We start from the raw sequence: 23,470 nt of genomic DNA, 5'->3' as shown, positions 1-23,470 counted from the left end.
GCTTGAATACAATTGTCCCCGCCCCCAGGCACTTGATGCTGTCTTCTCTTCCTTCCAGGTTCTCCTGATCCTGACGGCACTTGTGGTGGCTTCTGCTTTTGTGGGGGTGGAGGTTCAGTGGGAAGAGCAGTGGGAAAGTGCCCGCATCTCCCTGCAGGTAAGAATCCACAGCTGATGGCATGATCTCAGAGAATATGAGCCATGGCACAGCTGCCACATGAACGCTGCCCAAAAATGAATTGAATGGTGAGCTTTTGGATATAACAAGTGTTTGCCATGTGATTTTGGCACAGGTTGTGTTTTTTTCCTTGCCTTCCCTTCTTGCTGAGCTGCTGCGCACGGCGTCTCTTGCAGCAGCAACTGAAACATGGAATGATTCATAGCAGCTTCTACACAGCAGTTAACTTGTGAACCAACCCAGTGGGTACATTCAGCAACAGTTGCTTGTGCACCTGTTGGACCTTGTTGGCCAGGCAACTGACAGACCCCCAGGAAAAGTCTGATACCCCCTGCCCTCTAGCATCCTACCCAATACAGGTGGTACGAAGCAAGTCAGGCAATCTGCCGGTGGTGGGGTGGTTCTTATGGCTGATGAAGACCGGACAGGAGGAGGCAAAGTTGATTGGAACACAGAATACCCTTGCGCATTTTGACCAAGTTTTATATCACAAAATAAAGGGGCTACAAAAATAAAATAATAGATATGTAATGTCTTAATAACATGTATATACAAAATGTCAGTTATGGTTTAAGGAGCATTATATAACCAGGCATCCTTGCTCGCTATTATATTTTAAGCAAAATGTCAAATTATAAGACTGAGAATACTAGATAAGGTTCAACATTGTTTTGGAATTTTGCATTCCAATAATGAACAAACGTACCCCATTTTTCAATAAAATTGGTTTTGTGCACATCCTTCAGCATCTGTTTTATAACATGCAAGTTTTGTCAACAGTGGTATATATTCCATATGTTTTATTACCATTGCAAGATGTCAGCTGGTTTATCTGATTTCCAGTTCCTTGCTGTGGCTACTCTGGCTGCAGTTTGCAAGTTCCAAACCTTCCACATTTGCTATGCATTTCAGACACTCCAGTAAAACATATTTGGTGGTTAAGATTATATCACCATAAAGAAGTTCGTCTATAATCCTCAACGTCTCTTGCCAAAAGCTTATAATCTTAGTACAGTTTAATTTCCAGATCATTTATTTAATTTATGAGTCATTCCTTGTGAAAGCATCTTGCAGCAATTAACACTAACTGTGGCTTTTCCTTCTGGGTGGGGACTCCAGCCCTTGATGCCCTCTGCCATTATCCTGCAGGGAACTCTGGGTTAAAAGCTTAGCTTCAGGGCCAGCCTATTCCCTGGCATTGCCCCTTCATTCTACCTGCTCTGTTTGTTCAGCCTGATATGACTCCCTTGGAAACTCCAAACCAATGGCTAACTCTTGTTTCTGCCCTGCCAGGCAACAGGCCCCTTCCTGCACATCGGAGCTGTGGTGGGCATGACACTACTTGCCTGGCCAGTGGCTGACTGCTTTTACCGTACATCCTGCTCAGGTACCAGGGAGGCCAAAGCTCTTCTTGTTCTATCCCAGTACAGGCCCCTGCAGCAGGCATTTCAGGGTCTTCCTTAGGTGCTGAACAATGTTTCAAGGCCACACGGGGTCCCTCCTAGGACTCATCTACCCTCATCATTTAAAATGTTAGAAATGTGTTATTAACATGTGACACCGGATAGTGCTGTAGAACAGTGAAATGTTGCCAATGAGAACTTGCATTGGGAAATATATAGTTTTCCAGATCAGTGTCGATCCAGCCCTAGTGTCTTTTTTTACCACTCATTCATGATTATTTGTGCTAGTGATGAGGCTACTCGGACAATTACACACAATCTCACTTCAAATACTGTTTGCACCTGCAAATGTTTGGGGCAGTCATACTGCTTCATTTCCAGCCAGTGCATATCCTGTTGAAATCCTATTTATTTGTACCAAAACTGAGAGAGTGAGGAGAAAGTCATCCCACTTTTGTCGTTTTATAGCCCCTCCAGACAACAATGACATAGTAGCGGTGGGGAAGCATCACAGAACAACTAACAAAGCAGACTAAATTCACCACTAATGCACCACTATTGTGCCAAGAGCATGTTGCAGACTACACTCTAAATAAAATGCCAGTATGGAGGGGCCCTACTTCTTGTGTATTGGCAGTATTGCATGCTGCAGTGTGGTGCTCAGCTATTTCTTTAGGGCTCTAGCAGGTGGCACCATTGCATTATTAGAGTTCCACTCTGAAGAAACAAGTAACCTCACTGGTGGGAAGAGACTAGGATGATCCCAAAGAGCTGGGGGCCCAATTCTGATATCTTACCTGGAATGTCTTCTCAATGCTAGTAATGAAGGTCTAGCTTGCTATTATCTTCTTCCAAGACTGCTGTTGCATTTTACCTGCATGTTCCATCTGTCTGTGTCTCCACAGTCCTCAGAACTCTTCTGTTGCTGTTGTATCTGGGTGCAGTGTTTGCTCTGTACTTAGCCCCACTGGGTATTGATTCCCCCTGTCTGTTGGAGTACAGCCAGCTGCCCCCCAAGCCAGCTCTGTTCGGGCACCGTGGAGCTCCCATGGTGAGTAGCCAGCACCTCCTTTGCACAGCAAGAAGCAGGATAATAGGTGGCATATCCAACTGGGGACAGGGAGACTGACTAAAGGGATCCAGAGGTGCCTTATCTCTTCCTCCACCACCACCACCACCACCTCCTCTTCTTCTTCTTCTTCTTCTTCTTCTTCTTCTTCTTCTTCTCCTTCTCCTTCTCCTTCTCCTTCTCCTTCTTCTTAGATTTATATTCTACCTTTCCCCCCAAAAGGACTCAAATAGCCTACAGACAAAAACAAGAAAAGACATAGAAAAATCCATCATTAATATACGATTTAGCATTGGTAGAATTAAAATTATACAAAAATCTATGCAGATAATTACAATGAAAGCAGCACAGTACCAGCCCTTTCATTAAAAGCAGTCAGTTCCCAAAGGCCTGTTGGAACAAGAAAGTCTTCACCGGCCAGCAGAAAGACAGCAGTTTAGCTTCTCTAGGGAGGGACTTCCAAAGTTTGGAAGCAGCCACCAAGAAGGCCCTCTCCCATGTCCCCACTAAGCATTACTTGCCATCCAGCACCAACCTTACTACCTTTGTCCTTCAAATGCACCTGTCATTTTATGTCCATTTTTAATCTCCATCCAGCTTGCACCTGAGAATACTCTGATGTCCTTCCGGAAGGCAGTTGACTATGGAGTGAGCGTCTTGGAGACAGATGTCCTGGTGAGGTAAGGGGAGAAGAGGTGGCAGATCAGCTGTCTGTGGGAGATGAAGAGACTTCCTGGTCCCCCAAGGCAACTTCTCCCTCTGGCAGTGAGATGAATCCATTCCCCAGACCAAGCTCTTTTCTCTTTCTCACCTGGCAGTGCCGATGGGGTCCCTTTCATCATGCATGACGAGAAGCTCATCCGGACCACAAATGTGCAAGAGGTTTTCCCTGCTCAAGCCCAGTCCAATGCCAGCTCCTTCAACTGGACGCAACTGCAGCAACTTGATGCTGGCAGCTGGTTTCTGCAGGTGAGAGCTGTGTGGTGGTGCCAAGTCAGCCCTGTGGAAGCTTGGTGGGGTGAAATAGGTGCTGCTGGGCTGACTTGCATGAGTGGAAAGCATTGGTTGCTCCCTGTGCATTTGCTCTCTGAAGGGATACAATACGGTGGGAAATGACTTCCTGTTGTGTGGGATGGAGAACAGACAAGAAGGTGCTGTATATCTGGCTATAATTCTTACTACCAGAATACACAGACCTGGGTTTGCCAGTGTGGACTTCTCCATTGTGCCCATCTGTACCTTTACGGCACCCGCAAATATCTCAGTATATATCTGCTCAAAAATCTGCAATACATGGGAGACGTTTAGTTCTTCCTGCTCAGCCCCTGTTTTCACCAGTTCAGCCTCTCCTACATGGGACATACCCTCCAGAATTGGACACCCACCCTCTTTTCCATTCTGAACAGAGGAGAGGTGCAAAGGGCTTCTCTCTGTCAAGATGCCTCCCCCCCCAGTGATGCTGGCAGGGGCTTGCCTTCAGCTTTCTCTGTTCTTTTAGGTGTGGCAGCCAATTTGCATTACACAATGTTTCCCTGCAACTCACACACAACAACATTTTGTGACTGGTGCCCATGGTACTTTCTCAAAATTCCAAATGTTCCTGTGGGCCCAGAAAGGTGATTGACACCTGGCTTAGTCCCTCAATAGGACCAGATCTAATGAATCCAATAGGGGCATGTGGGCTGTGGTATTTGCTGATGATGATCTGATCCCTACTGAGCCCGTGTGCTCAATAGGCTGTGCAGATGACTGCTCTGAGGTAGCAGAGCTCCATAGGCTGCATGCTAATTGGGTAAATCCTTTGATATCCTGATGTGGTCCTGCTCCAAATTCTGTCTTACTGTGAAGGTAAGTATCCTTCACAAAAGACCAGGGCTTTCTTTGAGCAGCCCTGATACTTCAGAACTCTCTCCCAAGGGAAGCTTATTCAAACACTTTCAAAACACTGTTCTTTTTCAAGAGGCCTTTGGTTTGGTTTGGTTTGGTTTGGTTCTTGTTTTGTATCACATACCCTTGCTTTGCAACTGCTTGTCAAAATGGTTATCATCAATAAACTGTTTCTATTGTTTACATTTTGGTTTGTTGAGCAATGCTGAATACCAGTAAATATCTTGTTGAATGAATATTATTGTGATTACCAGTCCCAGACCATGGAAACAGCATTCTCTCAAGTGCAATTGCCCTCTTACTTTCTCTTGTCCCATAGTAGTGAATGGTACAGTGTTCATTATGTTCCCTTGTAGGGAGCAAGATCCTTAGGTCTGACTGGGGAAGCCCTTGCATGCAGCAAAAATGGATGGGTGGTGATTGCCTATTCAGCCTCAATGGGGAACTAAGCCTGGGTTGGAGAAGCCTGGAGCTGCAGGGCTCTATGATGTCCTCTCTCACTGACTCCCTTCTTCCCCCCTACCAGAAGCCACCCTTCCCCACAGCACGAAGCCTCTCAAAGGCAGAACGAGCTTTGGCACAGGCGCAGCGTGTTCTGTCTCTAAAGCAGCTGCTGGTTGAGGCCAAGAGGCACAACGTGTCCATCATGTTTGACTTGCGTCCTGAGGAAGATCCCCACTACGAGGACCTCGTCAATGTCACTGTGGAGACTATCCTCCATTCAGACATCTCCCCGGAGCTGGTGAGTTGTCCTCATTGCTTGACAGGACACAGTGGGCTTCCCCTTGGAGCTGGTGGGGAAAGTGGGTGGACAGGGGTGAGGCTGGCATGCTTGCCTTGAGAAGTTCTGCCTGAATGCAAACAACAAGGAAGGCAAGTGCAAGCCAGCAGTAAATCACACTGACCTGGTTAGTGGGGTAGAAGTGGAAGGATCATTAGGTGCGAGTGATCATGCTCTTCTGAAGTTTACTATACAGCGGAAAGGAGCAGCCAAGCATACTAGGACTCAATTTCTTGACTTTAAGAAAGCCGACTTCATAAAACTTAGGGAAGTGCTGAGTGAGATCCCATGGACAGTAATACTAAAAGGAAAGGGAGTTCATGATGGCTGGGAGTTTGTTAAGAGGGAGATAGTAAAAGCACAACTTCAGGCAATACCAATGAGACGGAAACATGGAAGGTGCCTAAAGAAACCAGGGTGGCTATCTAAAGAACTTTTAACTGAGTTAAGATTAAAAAAGGATGTGTACAAAAAATGGAAAAGGGGGGAAACCACCAAAGAGGAATTCAAACAAATAGCCAGCACGTGTAGACACAAAGTCAGAAAAGCTAAAGCACAGAATGAACTCAGGCTTGCTAGAGAGGTTAAAAGCAACAAAAAAAGGCTTTTATGGGTATGTTCGTAGCAAAAGGAAGAACAAAGAAACAGTGGGGTCACTCAGAGGAGAAGATGGTGAAATGCAAACAGGGGACACAGAAAGGGCTGAACTCCTCAATGCCTTCTTTGCCTCAGTCTTCTCCGATAAAGAAAACAATGCCCGACCTGAAGAATTTGGAGCAAATGATTCAGCAGAGGAAACACAGCCCAGAATAACTAAGGAGATAGTACAAGAATACTTGGCTAGTTTAGATGTATTCAAGTCTCCAGGGCCAGATGAACCGCATCCAAGAGTATTAAAAGAACTGGCAGATGTGATCTCAGAACCACTGGCAGTCATCTTTGAGAATTCCTGGAGAACAGGCGAAGTCCCGGCAGACTGGAGGAGGGCAAATGTTGTCCCTATTTTCAAAAAGGGGAAAAGAGAGGACCCAAATAATTACCGCCCAGTCAGTCTGACATCAATACCAGGGAAGATTCTGGAGCAGATCATTAAGCAGATCATTAAGTCTGTGAGCACCTAGAAAGGAATGCTGTGATCACCAATAGTCAGCATGGATTTCTGAAAAATAAGTCATGTCAGACTAACCTGATCTCGTTTTTTGACAGAATTAGAAGCCTGGTAGATGAAGGGAATGCAGTGGATGTAGCCTACCTTGATTTCAGCAAGGCATTTGACAAGGTGCCCCATGATATTCTTGTAAAGAAGCTGGTAAAATGCGGTCTTGACTATGCTACCATTCAGTGGATTTGTAACTGGCTGACTGACCGAACCCAAAGGGTGCTCATCAATGGTTCCTCTTCATCCTGGAGAAGAGTGACTAGTGGGGTGCCACAGGGTTCTGTCTTGGGCCCGGTCTTATTCAACATCTTTATCAACGACTTGGATGATGGACTCAAGGGCATCCTGATCAAATTTGCAGATGACACCAAACTCGGAGGGGTGGCTAACACCCCAAAGGACAGGATCACACTTCAAAATGACCTTGACAGATTAGAGAACTGGGCCAAAACAAACAAGATGAATTTTAACAGGGAGAAATGTAAAGTATTGCACTTGGGCAAAAAAAATGAGAGGCACAAATACAAGATGGGTGACACCTGGCTTGAGAGCAGTACATGTGAAAAGGATCTAGGAGTCTTGGTTGACCACAAACTTGACATGAGCCAACAGTGTGACGCGGCAGCTAAAAAAGCCAATGCAATTCTGGGCTGCATCAATAGGAGTATAGCATCTAGATCAAGGGAAGTAATCGTGCCACTGTATTCTGCTCTGGTCAGACCTCACCTGGAGTACTGTGTCCAGTTCTGGGCACCACAGTTCAAGAAGGACACAGACAAACTGGAACGTGTCCAGAGGAGGGCAACCAAATGGTCAAAGGCCTGGAAACGATGCCTTATGAGGAACGGCTAAGGGAGCTGGGCATGTTTAGCCTGGAGAAGAGGAGGTTAAGGGGTGATATGATAGCCATGTTAAAATATATAAAAGGATGTCACACAGAGGAGGGAGAAAGGTTGTTTTCTGCTGCTCCAGAGAAGCGGACACGGAGCAATGGATCCAAACTACAAGAAAGAAGATTCCACCTAAACATTAGGAAGAACTTCCTGACAGTAAGAGCTGTTCAACAGTGGAATTTGCTGCCAAGGAGTGTGGCGGAGTCTCCTTCTTTGGAGGTCTTTAAGCAGAGGCTTGACAACCATATGTCAGGAGTGCTCTGATGGTGTTTCCTGCTTGACAGGGGGTTGGACTCGATGGCCCTTGTGGTCTCTTCCAACTCTATGATTCTATGAAATAGAGCAAGTAGCTGTTTATTAACAAAAACGGGATCTACACAGGAGTGTCTGGCCTAATGAGCACAGCAAGTCCTCTCTTGTAGGTCATGAAGCAGTGGGAGTGAGGAGGGATCACTTGCTTACCATTTCCCTCCTTCCCAGATCCTGTGGCTCCCTGATGAGTTTCGAGACTGGGTGAAGCAGCGGGCGCCCAGGTTCCAGCAGGTCTATGGCCGGAAGAAGCTGAGCAATGAAACAGAAGACCTTATGCGTATTAACCTGCCCTACCAAAATCTGAGCAGCACTGAAATCCGGTTAGTTGGGGGGAGCGATGCGCAGGAGGGAGGGCGGTGACAGTGGGGCAGGTTGGTGTCTGTCCCAGGCATAGGTCAAGGAGAGAGAATTGGCTAGCAAAGATAGTTTGAGCATCCTGAGACAATGTCTTTTCTTTTTGAAAAAAAAGTCCCAAGTTTTGTTACTCCATGGATAAGTTTGGAAATATAGAGTAGGCTCATCAAAATCAATGGACCCAAGTTAATCACGTCCATTAATTTCAATTGGATCACTTTGAGTGGAACTAACTTTGGACACAATCCTACATAAAGGAGAACAGTTTAGAACAGCACGTGCACAAAATCAATGCAGATCCAAGCCAGATATCTGCCAGGATAAAGATTTCCACTTAGAAATCTTGTTGAAAGAGGAATGTCTTTAGCAGGTTCCGAAAAGGCAATAGAGAAAGTACCTCTCTGATATGCAGTGGGAGGGAGTTCCAGAGGGGAGATACTTCCACACTAAAGGCCTGATTCCAACATGGTGCCGCTGAAACTTGAGACCCCAAAGTCCATCACTGTCTGCTGGATGCTCTCACACAGGGCATGCAGGGGATCTGACACCCTTTTGGGCTGAGCAAAGGATACAGTGGTACCTCAGGTTACATACGCTTCAAGTTAGAGACTCTGCTAACCCAGAAATGGTGCTTCAGGTTAAGAACTTTGCTTCAGGGTGAGAACAGAAATCGTGCTCCGGCAGCGCGGCGGCAGTGGGAGGCCCCATTAGCTAAAGTGGTTCCTCAGGTTAAGAACAGTTTCAGGTTAAGAACAGACCTCCGGAACGAATTAAGTACTTAACCTGAGGTACAACTGTATAAGATGATAAGCCCTGAACATTGTCCCAGAACACAGCAGCAAACTCTGTGGGTGAAAACTGTGGGGCTTACGCTCAGAGTCTCCCTTTGCCTCTGGGAGCCTGTCTTTTCCCTTCAGCATACCTTAGGCGCTGGGGTTTCTCCTCCCTTGAGACTTCATGGGAGTTTCCCTGTTCTGCTTTGGTGCCATGAATCCCACCTTCTTCCCTAGAGAGTATCGCCGTGACAACATCTCTGTGAACCTATACGTGGTGAACGCCCCGTGGCTCTTCTCGATCCTGTGGTGTGCAGGAGCCAACTCTGTCACCACTAACGCTTGCCAGGTGCTGCAGGGAATGGAGCGCCCCCTCTGGCTGCTGGTAAGACTGGTTGGGGCAGGGAAGGACTAGACTTGTATCACCACCACCACCCCACCCCACCCCACCCCCGTGTAGGCAGCTCCCCGGGGAAACTGAGAGCTGCCCGTTTGCCCTTTCTCCCACCCCAATGACCTCCGTTCCCCATGTTCCCTTCTCCACAGCCTCGTGCCACATACCAAATGATCTGGATTGTGACAGACTGTGTCTCCTTTCTGCTGATTGTCTGGGCCTTCTTCTTGCTGAAGTGAGTAGAGTGTGAGGAGCTCCCTTCTGCATGGGCAGGACGTCCTGCAGCTGCCAACCCCTAACTCGGCAGGGCTGGGGAAACCTGTGGCACTCCCGTGATTCATTGACCATTAGCCATTCTGCCTGGGGCTGATGGGAGTTGTGAGGGCCACTGATGATCGCCTTCCCTGCTATATAGCCATGTCTTCACAGCATCGGCTGGGCTCTGCCTACCAAGGGGGCATTTAGGAAAGCCAGTGCAAAAGTGTATTCACTTGGGCGCCACCCACCTGTCAGTCACCTGATGTCATGGACCAATCTGCCAGTCTTGCTGGTGTGTCCTTGCAGCCCTGACCTCACCTCGGCCCTGCTCTTCCCTGATCCAAACATGGCCTCAACACTGACACTGTTGACCTACCTAAAATATTTTTTCAGGTTCCTGAGCTCCATTGGATGGTTGCTCTCCTCTTTTTCTTGGAATTGTTGGTAATATGTTGCGGGTAAAATAATCCCCCTGTATTTGCAACATGGCTAGTGGCTGGTGTGATATATCCTAGCTTCCTCTATTCCACCAAGATCAAAATACTTCCCTTGTCTCTGGCAGAACCACAGACACTAGCGATGAAGCTGAGGGTGGGAGGGCACACCTGTCTCTGAGCTAACTTATTCCCCCTCCTTCCCCTTACAGAAAATGGTCCCGAAGAAAAGAGCCACAAGGTAAAGGGAGACGTTGGGCCTTCAGATCGGTGTGATATTTCTGCTATATTTTGTGTGTGTTGTGCTGTACAGAGAAAAGCGATCCACTTTCCACCATTGTTTGGGGTACCTGCACACTGACAGGGGTGACTTGAACTCTATTCAGCACCTGCTTCAACAACTCTATCAGTGGGCAGAGGCTGCAGTTATTTCTATTGCACCTTTCTTCGAAGGAGCTTAAGGGTAGTGTACATGGTTCTCACCCACAATGCTCCTGCAGGCGGAGCCTGACTGTTTAAAACATACTGTCAGAGCTGCCTCTAGGTCCCAGCTCACAGAGGACCAACGCTAGGCTGTAGTAATGTACAAAAGTCTTTATTGAAGTTCAGTTTCCATTTCAAAGCCACAGCGTGCAGCCCTACGTCTTAAACCCTAGATCGGCGAAGTCCCGTCTGAGTCTCCTCCCCTCTGACACCAGTTTAAGATCCTAGCCCTGCTCCACCTTTTCCGCTGCTCTCTCCTCCTCTGGGTCCTCCTGCCCGCTGGGGCATTGCCCTTTCTGGACTCTTCCGACGCTGAGTCGCTTAGCTCCTCCCCCTGCCTCCGGCGGGCTTTAGGACCCGGTTCCCACTCCTCATTCTCTGCTGTCCCGCGCTCCTGTACATTTGAACTTGCCTCTCGCGCCAACCCAGTGACCTTTCTCCTAACCGTTACACTACTTCTGTCACTGCTCCCCTCTTCCGTGATACTGGCCGGATCTGACCTCCCCTCCGTTGTCCGACTCTCCAATGGAGGCGTGGTCAGCCCTGCCTCATCTTCTCTCCCTGGTGGGGAATGCACTGGCCCCGATACTTAGGACTCTTCCCCCCCACTCTGCTCTGGTGGGGAAGCTGGTCCTGATTTCCAACTAATGCTCTGGGAGTCCCTGCTGCCCCCTTGCTCCTGGGGCGTTCCCCTTGGGAACCCCCTACCCCTGGCCACTGGCGCCCCCTTCTGTGAATCTTCCGATTCGCTGGAGAGGCTCATGGAATCCCTCGGGCCACTGTCCTCTTCTACGCTCCCCTCGGATTCTTCCCCTTCGCTCTCCATTTCCTCTCTTCCCTTTGCCTCTGCTCCTGAGCCCCTGACATCCATCCCCCCCGAAGCCCCCCCTTCCCCCCTCCCCCTCTTCCGGTGTGGGTTCTGGGTGCTCCAGTGTTGTGGGGGTGAGTGCAGGATACAGTTCTTCCCCCGTGGTGTGCAGCCAGCCGGTTAAATCCGGACAGTCCTCAATGGGCTCGTCGACGTCGATCTCCTCAGCTCCCATCTCTCTGGAGGTGTGTTCGAATCCTGGATCTTCCCCCAACGCGACCATGACCCCCTCTCCCCCTGTCGCCTGGGGTGACGCTGCGTGCGAGGGCCCACTCAGCAGTTCTCTGCGCCACCCCACCTCAGGTTGATCTTTCCACCAATAAGATCTGCCTGTGCCAAACCCTGAGAGGGATCCCTCTGGGGAGCTAGTCTCCGGCGCCGTGTCCTCAGCTGACGATAAACCCTGGAACGTGCTGGCTGAGAGTGTGGGTGTGAAAAGATATTCATCAAAATAATCTGCCGGCATGGGTCTGTGTGGGAAAAGTGCATGGAATTCGTCTTTGAGTAATTGCTCCTCCACGGCATAGTCCGGTACCCACCTGTTGGCACTGGCCGGGGTGTCTTCCCTGGCGAGGAGATATTCAATCCCTTCCTCCCCCCATCTCGAGTCTAAAATCTCTGTAGCCTTGTTGAGTGGCTCCACCCTCGGCGACCCCCCCTTCGTGGGCGCTTCCCTGAGCGGGTCTGGTGCTGTCTCTGGCGCCTGAAACCTGTGAGGTGCCTTGTAGGGCGTGAGCACTGATCTATGAAAGACTGGGTGCATTCTGGATCCCTCCGGGAGTGTCAACCGGAAGGCCACCGGGTTGATCTGTGCCTCGACTTGGTAAGGCCCTAGCTGCTTGTGTCCGAGCTTTTTCTTTGCTAACGATCTGGCCGGTACTGCCTGGGCCGCTAACCAGACGCAGTCTCCCACCTGTATGTCTTCCCCAACTCTCCTGTGTCAGTCTGCCTGCATTTTGTATGCGTGTTTTGCTAGTTCTAACTGCCTCCGGAGTTGCTCGTGGACCTCCTGTAACTCCGTTGCCAAGGCCTCTGCTCCCTGTGGTTCCCCCTCCCCCACTCTCTCTAATCCCGGGAAGGTTCTGGGATGCCGCCCATTGTTGACGAAGAACGGTGTTACCCCCGTGGACACGTGCTTCGTGTTGTTGTAGGCGAACTCGGCCAGCGGTAGGTAGTCCACCCATGTCGAAGGCTGCTGATTCGCGTAGCATCTGAGGTACTGCTGCATGATGGCGTTGACCCTCTCCGCTTGTCCGTTGGTCTGCGGGTGTCTTGCCGACGCTAGGTTGATCTTGATGTTCAGGATGCCCATCAACTTCTGCCAGAAGTTCGAGATGAACTGGCGCCCTCGGTCGGACAGAATAGACCGTGGTAGACCGTGCACCTTGAACACGTGGTCTATGAACAGCTTGGCGGTCTGTTCCGCTGTGGCCACCTTTGCGCAAGGAATGAAGTGGGCCATCTTGGTGAACATGTCCACGACCACGATTACTGCTGTTTTGCCCCAGGAACTGGGCAGATCTGTGACAAAGTCCAGGGCCACCCTCTCCCACGGTTCGAGCGGTGTCTGTAGCGGTTCCAGCAGTCCCGCCGGCGGCCTGTGTACTGGCTTGGCCCTTTGGCATGTGTCGCACCTCGTGACGTAATCCGCGACTTCCCCCCTCATCTTGGGCCACCAAAAGTCTCTGGCTACTAAGTCCGCCGTTTTGTCTTTGCCGAAGTGCCCAGCGCTGGGCGCGTCGTGTAACTGCTGCAGTACTTTCGCTCGGAGGTCGTCTCCTGGCACGTAGAGGGCCCCTTTTCTGAGGAGCAGTCTGTCACGTATCTGGAACTCGTCGTCCTTCGCTGTGCCGCTGCGCACCTCCTCCATCTTGGCTCGTGCGAAGGAGTCCATCTGCAGCGCGCGACGTACCGCGTCAAGGTCCACTGTGGCTGAGGCGCATGCCCACGCTTTCGGTGCGAAAATGTGCTTGGCCGCCGCCGGTGCCTCTTCCTCGAGATACTGCGGTTTCCTGGATAGTGCATCCGCCATGATGTTGTTGTCTCCCGGGATGTATTCTATCCTGAAGTCGAAATCTGCAAAGAACTCCGCCCAGCGGATGTGTCTCTGGTTCAGGAACCGCGCCGTGCGCCAGTACTCCAGGTTCTTATGGTCCGTGCGGACCTGCATTGTGTGTTTGGCTCCCATGAGGAAGTGCCGCCACGTCTTGAAGGCTGCGTGAATTGCCAGCAACTCCCTGTCCCAGATGGTGTAGTTCTGCTCTGACTTGCTGAGTTTTCTGGAGTAGAAAGCACACGGCCTCCAGTCCCCTTGCGGGTCTCGCTGCAACAGGACTGCCCCCACGGCTCTGAAGCGTCCATTTCAACCCTCATGGGTTTGCTGGGGTTTACGTGCAGCAGCTGCTCTTCGGACGTGAAGAGACGCTTGAGCGTCTGAAAGGACCGCTCCGCCTGCTCCGTCCAGATGAACTTCTTCTTCTTGGAGCTGAGGGTGTCCGTGATGGCCACCGTTTGCATGGCGAACCCCTTGATGAACTTGCGATAAAAGTTGGCAAATCCGACGAACTTCTGGACCTCCTTCCGATTGCACGGGCTCTTCCAGTCCAACACCGAGCGGACCTTGGCGCCGTCCATGGCGAGTCCCTTGTCGGATAGCTTGTAGCCCAGGAAATCCACCTCCGTCATGTCGAACTGGCACTTCTCCAGTTTGGCGTAAAGTCTGTGCTCCCGTAGTCTCTGCAGGACCTCCCCGACGTCTCTCTCGTGATCCTCCTGTGATTCCGAGAAGATCAGGATGTCGTCCAGGAAGCAGACGCACTTCTTGTAGAGGAGTCCCGCCAAGACGTCGTGCATGAAGGCTTGAAAACAGTGGGAACCATTTTGTAAACCAAACAGCATAACTCTATATTCATAGGTGCCTAGGGGCGTAAACATGGCCATCTTCCACTCGTCGCTCTCCCGCATGCGTATAAGATTGTACGCTCCAAGTAGATCCAACTTGATGAAGATGCGACCCTTCCTCACCGTCGCCAGCAGGTCGTCAATCTTGGGCATGGGGAATGCCGTGGGCTTGGTCCTCGAATTTATGACCCGGTAATCAACTACAAGCCTCTTTTGGGGCGTGTCTTTTTTCTTCACAAAAAACACGGGACTGCCCCCCACTGCTTTGGATTCTTGGATGAATCCCCGCTTCAAGTTGTGATCTATGAACTCCCTGAGTTCTTGCAGTTCATCCTCAGACATGGAATACAGTTTCCCCGTCGGCAGCGTCGCCCCCGGCAGGAGGTCAATCTTGCAGTCGTAGGGTCTGTGGGGAGGCAGCTTGTCCGCTTCCTTCTCTCAGAAGACCTCCAAAAACCCTCTGTACTTGTCGGGTACCGCTTGCAGCATGCCCAAGTGTAACTGCGGTCCATCTTCTTGCCCCTCATCTTCCTGGGCAGGCAGTATGCAGTTTGCTGCGCAGTAGGAGGAGCTGAAGGTCAGTTGGCGCTGGTACCATGATAGTGCCGGACTGTGCCTGTCCAGCCAACTCATGCCCAACACTATGGGCGTGTCTGACAGGTGGGTTACATTGAAGCTGATGACTTCCCGGTGATTTCCAATTTGCATCACCATTGGCGGCGTTTGCTGTACCACCTGTCCCCCCAGCAATTCTCTGCCATCGACTGTGACTACTTTTAGGGGCATCGTGGCCGGCAGGAGCGCTATGCCATGTTGCTGGATGAAATCCACTCCTATAAAGTCTGCATTGCTGCCAGAGTCAATGGTAATAGGGACTTCCATGGTGAGCCCATTGGGAAGTTGGAGGGATGCTGTGAGCTGCACCACTGGTTTGGGTGGGAGGGGGTCTGTGGGCTGTAAGATTCCTGGGGACTGCTTCACTGACTCGTCTGGCTGGGCCCCAGTGCCTCTGCCTCCAGCCAGACTTCGTCGTTTCCCTGCAGTGATTCCTCCTGCTGAACTGTTCCCTTTACTGTTGCTGAGGCTGCAGTGTGCTTGTGGATCCTCTGGGGACACTCTTTCGCCATGTGCTGCGCACTGTCACAGACGTAACACTTCCTGTTCCCTCTAGGAGCCTTCGTTTTGACTGCTCCCGGTGTCAGGGCTCTGGCTGCTGACTGAGCCCTGGCACCACCTATCTCCATCGGCTCCTCTCCCCCTCCCAGTGGAGGCGTGGATTGAGCGCGCGCTGTGTCCCTGGGAAAGAAAGGAGGTGCTCTAGCTGGCGTGCGTGCCCAACGCCCTTCGTCTTTGCTCCAAGGACGTTCCTCCAGCCTCACTCCAATCGCCAGCGCTCTCTGGACCACTTCTTTAGTGCTCTGGGGTCTCTCCCCCCTTGCAATTTCGTCTTTCACAGCCCCGTTCAACCCCTCCCAGAACAGGTCCCGGACGGCAGCTGAGTCTTTTTCCCATCCCAGCGCGTTGACCAATGCAAAAAAGCGGGAGTGATATTGCCTTACAGTGGCTCTGCCTTGTTTCAATCCATGTATCTCCTTTCTGGCGACATCTACATCTACCGCTGATAAAAAACAAGCGTCCATCGCCTTAATGAAGGCATCTGCATTTCGGAGGGCTGGGTCATTATCTCGCCACAGATTGCACAGCCACGCTTTAGCTTCTCCATGGAGATGAGTTAGTATGAAGCCTACTTTTTCCTGCTCATCTCTAAAGTCCTTCTCCAGTAACTTAAGTGCAAAAACCACATCTGCTCTGAAGTTAGGATACTGCTGCAGACTCCCATCGAAATGAGACACGAGGCTGCCTCCCCTCTTTCCTAGACCAATCCCCTCTGGTTTGGCACCCGGTAGCCCCTGTTTAGTCAACATTTCCAACCTGGTTTGCAGATCCCGGCAGGCAGCGGCTGCTTCGTCTTCTCTCTTTCTGGATGCTAATATTTCCATGTTAAGCCTTGTCACTGCGTCTTGCAGGGCTGCCATTTGTTCTTCGGTAGTCATCCTGTCCTGCTTTCGTGAGCTCGCGAAGCACCAATCTTCACCCCTCGCTGCGCCCACTCACGTTGCAAGGTTTTATGAGTGATGGGACTTACTGTCAGAGCTGCCTCTAGGTCCCAGCTCACAGAGGACCAACGCTAGGCTGTAGTAATGTACAAAAGTCTTTATTGAAGTTCAGTTTCCATTTCAAAGCCACAGCGTGCAGCCCTACGTCTTAAACCCTAGATCGGCGAAGTCCCATCTGAGTCTCCTCCCCTCTGACACCAGTTTAAGATCCTAGCCCTACTCCACCTTTTCCGCTGCTCTCTCCTCCTCTGGGTCCTCCTGCCCGCTGGGGCATTGCCCTTTCTGGACTCTTCCGACGCTGAGTCGCTTAGCTCCTCCCCCTGCCTCCGGCGGGCTTTAGGACCCGGTTCCCACTCCTCATTCTCTGCTGTCCCGCGCTCCTGTACATTTGAACTTGCCTCTCGCGCCAACCCAGTGACCTTTCTCCTAACCGTTACACTACTTCTGTCACTGCTCCCCTCTTCCGTGATACTGGCCGGATCTGACCTCCCCTCCGTTGTCCGACTCTCCAATGGAGGCGTGGTCAGCCCTGCCTCATCTTCTCTCCCTGGTGGGGAATGCACTGGCCCCGATACTTGGGACTCTTCCCCCCCACTCTGCTCTGGTGGGGAAGCTGGTCCTGATTTCCAACTAATGCTCTGGGAGTCCCTGCTGCCCCCTTGCTCCTGGGGCATTCCCCTTGGGAACCCCCTACCCCTGGCCACTGGCGCCCCCTTCTGTGAATCTTCCGATTCGCTGGAGAGGCTCATGGAATCCCTCTGGCCACTGTCCTCTTCTCCTACGCTCCCCTCGGATTCTTCCCCTTCGCTCTCCATTTCCTCTCTTCCCTTTGCCTCTGCTCCTGAGCCCCTGACACATACAAACACCTTGGCCCACAATGAATAGACCATAAAGCTAGTAGTCCCCTACCCAGGATCTCCTGTGTTGACATTCTTCTTTTTCCTTTCTGCACTTCCAGGTTATGACTCAGATGTGCTCCTGACAAAGATCCACAGCCTGTTGTCTGAGTGACATTTCAGCACAAACAGAGCAGAGGCCCTGTCCTTCCCATTGGTGAATGGGCAGGGCAGTTTTCACCTTTCAAAATGTCTTTTCTGGGGATGGCTTCTGGCTGTTGCTGAGACCTGGTTGTGGTGGCCTCTGCCCCCTGGAGCCAAGAGGCCTAGCCACCACAAGGCCTGTGGGGAGCATAGCAGGACTTCTGCAATTATCCTGCAATCATCTCTCTCAGCATGGCCTAGATCCTGAAACTGCCGGGAAAGGACTGTACCAGTTGTGGCAAAGAACTGGAGATTCCATCTGAAGGTTTAAGTGTTGTCCCTGGTTTGGGAGGTGATAGAAATTTTCTTTTTTCTTACGTGCTTCTGAAACTGTTATCAATAAAGCACCCTGCATGATTTGAGAAAGCTGAGTCAGGCTGCAATTCTTGTTCCAGGGGTGTGGAGGTCAAGGACGAAGAGAAAGTACATGCTTTCTTGCAGCTAGGCACTTTGCATCTCAAACATGGCTCTCATTCAGCCTTTGCCAGCCTGGTGCCCTCCAGCAATTTGGGACTGCACTTCCTATCAGCCCTAGCCAGATGGGAGTGTAATCCAAAACAGCTGGAAGGCACCACTTTGGTGAAGGCTGCTATAGGATGTGATCTAGCATAGAGCTACACTAAACCATTGCTTAACATTACATATACAAGAGTTGATCAGCCCAGCGCCAGCCTCTCCACAAGAGTGACGCCATCCCTTCCAAATCCCAACCTGCTTTGTCTGTGTCAAAAGTGCCAACCTGTTGTATCTCATTGTGCAACAGTGCCTTGTAGGGAAGGGAGGCCCCCCTCCCTCCCCATGAATCTGTTCTACCTGTGTTTCTAGCCAAACAGGCATACTTTTAAAGATACTTTGAGATCTTTCCCCTGCTCAAGAACCCCTTGCAGAATTCTTCACAGAAAAATGTGTCTTTTATTGGGAAGAGCAAACTTCTTAGTCTTTTGACATGTTGAATAAAAGAGGTTCTGGGTAAAGCTGGTGGTAGCGGCACAGTAGTGTTTTGTTCGCTAACCAGAATTAACAACCACATTTTGAATAAACATCACTTTGTTAAAAAAAAAAAAAAAAGCATTTACAAGTCTCAGGCTCGTACACTTCCCCCATCCTCTCCAATCACCTTGTAGCTGTGCCAAGCGCCTGCTTCCACTTTAAACTGCAATTTTTCATTTTATACCTGAAGGTGGACAAACTGTGATATTAACTGTGATGTATTGAGAGCAGCCAGCTTCAAGCTGTGGTTTGTGATCTTCACTCGTTTCAGTAAACCATGGGTACCACATAACCCCAAGGCTCTTCCCTGTGTGTTATGCTAAGGTAGAACCAAGCCAAAATATGCAGGGTGTGAAAAACTGCAGAATGCTTCCTGGAGGTTTAGTAAACTACCTCATACATTGCCATGCTACACCCTCCTCTGCTGTGTCAGGGACCAACTTCTAAGGGCCTGGAACCAGTTTACAAGACCAAGGTTTGGCTGCAGAGCATGTGAAAAGATTGTTTCTCTGTAGGTACAGAGTGCTATAGATAGTTCCTACTTGTTCCTGAGACCAAGGGCTTGAAAGAGGTTCCTTTCTTGGCTGCAGATTTTCAGACAGCCTTGAGGGATGCTGCATCAAGCACAAGAAAGGATCTTTTATTGAAACTTCACCATGGTTCTTTTAATAAGCTGAAGGAGCTGCTGCTGTTTTGATAAAGATCAAAAGTCACAAAAAATGTTGCAGCCCTAAGTCTCTGCTAATAGGACTTGCACACCTGCATAACTGGGCAGTAGGCTTATTTTTATGAAAGCGCTTCCTGTGACAAAGCACCATCTTAAGAAGCAATTTCTCTTCTAGAGGGAAAGCATACTTATTGTTTTCAAAACACTTTTACTGGTGTGCACATTTAGTTTGCTGATTAATTAACCTGCTTTGGAAGTGAGTTGATTTAAATAAATTGTAATGAGGTTGCAGTCCAAGTTTTATTAAAAACATAGGCTTGCAAATGTTGCTTTGGTATGGGCAAAGATCTTGGGGTGAAGGAGACGATGGCACAGCTTAAAGGAGGAAGCTATATACTAAATGCTTAGCATGGAATCTGAACCCGCTTAACAGGAAACTTTCCACAGTGCTTCTAGGAGGTATTTAGGTTCAGACAGCAGCAGCAGCAGACGTCTCATGGAAAGGGCACACAATTATCTGGCTGCCCTTAAGACCCATTTGAACTTTCAGCATAGCTGCTAAGGGCAAGGTGTCACGCAACTGACTTCAATGGCACAATGGGAATGAAGCAATAATGCAGCTCCAGAGGCAAACAAGGCTTGAAGTCAAAAGCTGTACGAGCTACAGCTCTGCCAAAATGTGCTACCACTTAACCTCAAGCAGAGATGGGCTACTGCTTAAGCAGCCAAAGCACTAACTATAACAGACTGTACCAGTGCTCACATAAGTGAAAACATGTCCCTGGCCAGCCAGATGGAGAATGTCCTGCGTATTGTGTTTGGGTGGGAGTTGAAATATCTCCTGGAATTCTTGACCACCAGGTGGCACCGCATCTCCAATAACTGCTGATTTGTTGGAAGCAGTGAAGATCTGGGCTGCTGCTGCTGCTGCTTGCCACCACCAATCATGGAACTTTTGAGGAGAGAAAAACCTTATTCTCATCCAAGCACAGAGAACATAGCATGCTTCTTTATACCATGTCAGACTATTTATCCATCTAGCTTAGGACCTAACCCTTTTAACTAGAAATGACAGACAGGGTTGCCATCTTGGGACCTTTTGTACTCATGTGCAAAAGGGGCCTTTAAACCAAGGATAGAATCACAGAACTGTAGGATTGGAAGTGATTCCAAGGGTCACCTGGTCCAGCCCCCTGCAAGGCAGGAATCACATCCCTGACAGATGGCCATCCAACCTGCTTAAAAGCTTCCAGTGGAGGAGAACCCACCATCTTCTTCTGAGGTAGTCCGTTCCAATATGGAACAGCTCTTACCATCGGAAAGTTCTTCCTAACATTTAGTCAGAATCTCCTTTCTTGCAGTTTGGTTTGGGTCATATGCTCTGGAGCAGCAAAAAACAAGCTTGCTCAGTCTTCCATGTGACAGCCCTTAATTGATATTTGAAGACAGCTATCATATCACTTCTCGGACTTCTCTTCTCCAGGCTAAACATACCCAACATCCTCAACTATTCCTCATAAATTTTCATTTCCAGACCCTTTATCATATTGGTCACCTTCCTTTGCTCATGTTCCAGCTTGTCAATGTCCTTAAAATGTAGCTCCCAGAACTGGACACAGTATTCCCGGTGTGGTTTGATCAAGGCAGAAGAGATTGGAACTATTACTTCTCTTGATCGGGACACTAGACTTCTCTTGATGCAACCTAGAATTGCATTGGCTCCCCCCCCCCCCCCGCTGCACCACACTGTTGACTCATGTTAAACTTGACGTCTACCAAGTTTAACCCCTAGATCCTTTTCACATGTGCTGCTGTCAGACCAGATGTCCTCATCCTATATTTGTGCATCTGATGATTCCTGCCTAAGTGCAGAACCCTGACTTTGTCCCCTGCTGAAATTCATGTTTTTTGGTTGTTTTGTCCAGTTCCCCAATCTGTGCAGGTCATCTTGAATCCCGATTCTATCTTCCTCTAACTCCCATCATTTCTGGGCAGCGGACAGGCTGGCTGGGCCAGATGGGAGCTGGGAGTCAAACAGCAACTAAAAAGTCACATTCCCCATCCCTTCCATCAAGCTATTCCCCCCAAACCCATCTGTCTCCTTTCCTGTGTCTAAGGCTCGGATGAAGAACCTGTGTTCCTCCAGAGGTTTCTGAGTTCCTCCCTCCCACTATCCCTGACCACTGGCAGTGCTTACAGGGGCTGGTGGAAGTTGGAGGTCAGCATCTGGTTCCCCACCCTTGACCTAAACTGCAGAGTATAAGTAAAATAAGAGAAGAATGCATGCAAACTGTTAGTATTTCACTCCTCCCATTTTAAGGATCATCTGATCCTATTGTTTACTTTCTGTTCCATGAGAAAGGAAGCCTGTCTGTGTGACTTCTATCTCTGGTACTACAGTATTGTACTTTTTCTTTCTGCTCTGGCTCTGTCTTGCGACAAGACAGGATGTCTGTATGAGGGCTGCTCCTCTCATACGTGTTGTATTTGTTTGTTATGTTCTTTAATCTGTAATTGGTAGAAATAAAGTTGGTATGCCCAGATACCTCCTCACCTGTCTGTGCTGCTTTACTCTGCTACCGGGTCCTCACAAGAGAGCAGCTGTGAGTCCCAGAACACCTTCCCAGGAATGCTGTGTAGCTGTTCCAGTTGCCGGAGGAGGCCATGGGACCTGCAGGAGTATTCCATTACAAATACCCACTTTTAACTCTTTTTCCCGCAGTAACATACGCAGCTCTTGGCCCCTTCCTTGGCTACACTGACACTTAACTGAGCCAAGTTTCTGTATTAGCATGATTTAGGATTATTTTTCTTTATGCAAAATGCTGAGGTTTAAAAGCACCTCAGGATACAGCATGCAACTTTGCAGATAAGACATTGATTGGCTGACTGGAGTGATCAGACCAGTCTATAGAGCTCATGTTTTCCACAGACCTGCATAGGCTCCATCTGGCTATGTACAGCACCAGACAGTAGGTCACAGCTGGCTCGGCTTCCTGAGGGTGGAACAGGCAAATGCAGCTACCTACCTTGACCACCACAGGGAGCAGGCGGCTGTCTTGACAGAGGCAGCAGGCAGAGGCTGCTCCCAGTCCTGCTGGTGGGAGGAAAAAAATGGAATGTGCTGGCCTACAAAGAGAAGCTCTCTGTGCTGGAATGCAGCCTGCTCCAAGGAGTCATCGGCTGTTGGCTGAACCACAGCTGCTCACTCGTTTACTCCACAAAGCAGGAGGGGAGGCTCCTCTTCCTTGTCCTGCTTGCACCCTCCCCTTTCCCAATTTGTCAAGAGAGAAATTACAGGCAGCAGAGCAAACCATCTCTGCTGTCACACTAGCCTAAGTCATGCTGGTGGCACAAGGCAGTTATTTCACTGCTTTTTTAAAAAAATGGAAAGGCTTGCTGGGTAGATTTTGGGGGCTTGCAAAATGCTTTTTCACTATACAGTGGTACCTCGGGTTACATACGCTTCAAGTTACAGACGCTACAGGTTACAGACTCCGCTAACCCAGAAATATTACCTCAGGTTAAGAACTGCTTCAGGATGAGAACAGAAATCATGCAGCGGCAGCAGCAGGAGGCCCCATTAGCTAAAGTGGTGCTTCAGGTTAAGAACAGTTTCAGGTTAAGTACGCACCTCCGGAACGAATGAAGTACTTAACCCGAAGTACCACTGTATATCCAAGGAATGGAATCACTGCTGCCAACACTTTTGGGAGCTTGGCCACTGGCAAAGTCACTCAATATGTTGATAATTCCGCCCTCCACCTTTAATAAGTGGGGTTTTCTCTCTTCCAAAAATACATCAACTGTACACTTCACTGCCACCAGAAGAGGCTAATCTGTTGGATTTCCTTGCTGCACTTGGCTTTCAGCTCCTTCCATCTCAGAAGCAGCTCTCTCTCAGCTGCTCCTGGGTGAAGCTGGAGCTAGAGCTAGAGCTGGAGCAGGTCCCACCTCCTTTCCCAGGTGGAAGTGGAGAGTGCCAGATGCAACACGCACAAACTATTCCCTTGAGGAATAGGTTTAGTAACAGCTATTAGGCAGACTAGCAAAGAACAGAACTTCCACCATCAGAACAGACAGAGCTGGTTCTCCCTGTATAATGAGAGCACTTGGGTGGTGGCTCCTTTTGGGAGGCAAGTCCTGAACTAAATAGATGTGCCCTTCTGCAGGCCAACTTATGATCCTTACTCACATAACAGAACCATTTATTTTTTTTGCAGCTCCCACCTCCAACTTAACACCTGTGGTGAGGGGAAGACTCACTGCATGGACTGACTGGTGTGGCAAATGCAGTCCACACTGTGCTCAGACACAGTCGCTGTGCCATAACTTGCCCCAGGCTTAAGCTTTGCAACCAGCATGTGTTGAACCATGGACTTTTATCTCCAATACTAGGCCCAGACCAGCAGGCAAGATGATCGCACCCAGCACAGCAACCTTTGCCACGGGGTCAAAGCTTCTCCCATACTCAATTGGCAGACACATTCACCAGAATCCCCGTTTCCT

At 49.6% G+C, this 23,470-nt stretch overlaps 1 protein-coding gene across 5 annotated transcripts in view; it reads left to right on the top strand.

Moving 5' to 3' along the window:
• GDPD2 (glycerophosphodiester phosphodiesterase domain containing 2) overlaps nucleotides 1-17,670 on the top strand; it is a 30,045-nt gene extending 12,375 nt beyond the window's left edge. For all 5 annotated transcript variants that reach the window (XM_083722923.1, XM_083722924.1, XM_083722922.1 and 2 more), the window contains 11 exons: nucleotides 59-157; nucleotides 1,472-1,565; nucleotides 2,487-2,632; nucleotides 3,248-3,330; nucleotides 3,469-3,619; nucleotides 5,064-5,279; nucleotides 7,851-8,002; nucleotides 9,047-9,194; nucleotides 9,356-9,438; nucleotides 10,108-10,136; nucleotides 17,223-17,670. In XM_083722923.1, the coding sequence (XP_083579049.1) occupies nucleotides 59-157; nucleotides 1,472-1,565; nucleotides 2,487-2,632; nucleotides 3,248-3,330; nucleotides 3,469-3,619; nucleotides 5,064-5,279; nucleotides 7,851-8,002; nucleotides 9,047-9,194; nucleotides 9,356-9,438; nucleotides 10,108-10,136; nucleotides 17,223-17,275 (1,254 nt within the window). In that variant the 3' untranslated portion in view covers nucleotides 17,276-17,670. The remainder of the gene's footprint in view (nucleotides 1-58; nucleotides 158-1,471; nucleotides 1,566-2,486; nucleotides 2,633-3,247; nucleotides 3,331-3,468; nucleotides 3,620-5,063; nucleotides 5,280-7,850; nucleotides 8,003-9,046; nucleotides 9,195-9,355; nucleotides 9,439-10,107; nucleotides 10,137-17,222) is intronic.
• Nucleotides 17,671-23,470: the final 5,800 nt, after the last annotated feature.

Source organism: Podarcis gaigeae, assembly GCF_964106915.1.
Source record: "Podarcis gaigeae genome assembly, chromosome: Z".
Classification (NCBI taxonomy): Eukaryota; Metazoa; Chordata; class Lepidosauria; order Squamata; family Lacertidae; genus Podarcis; species Podarcis gaigeae.
The sequence above is the reverse complement of the archived record's forward strand: the minus strand, read 5'-3'. Positions and strand labels throughout refer to the sequence as shown.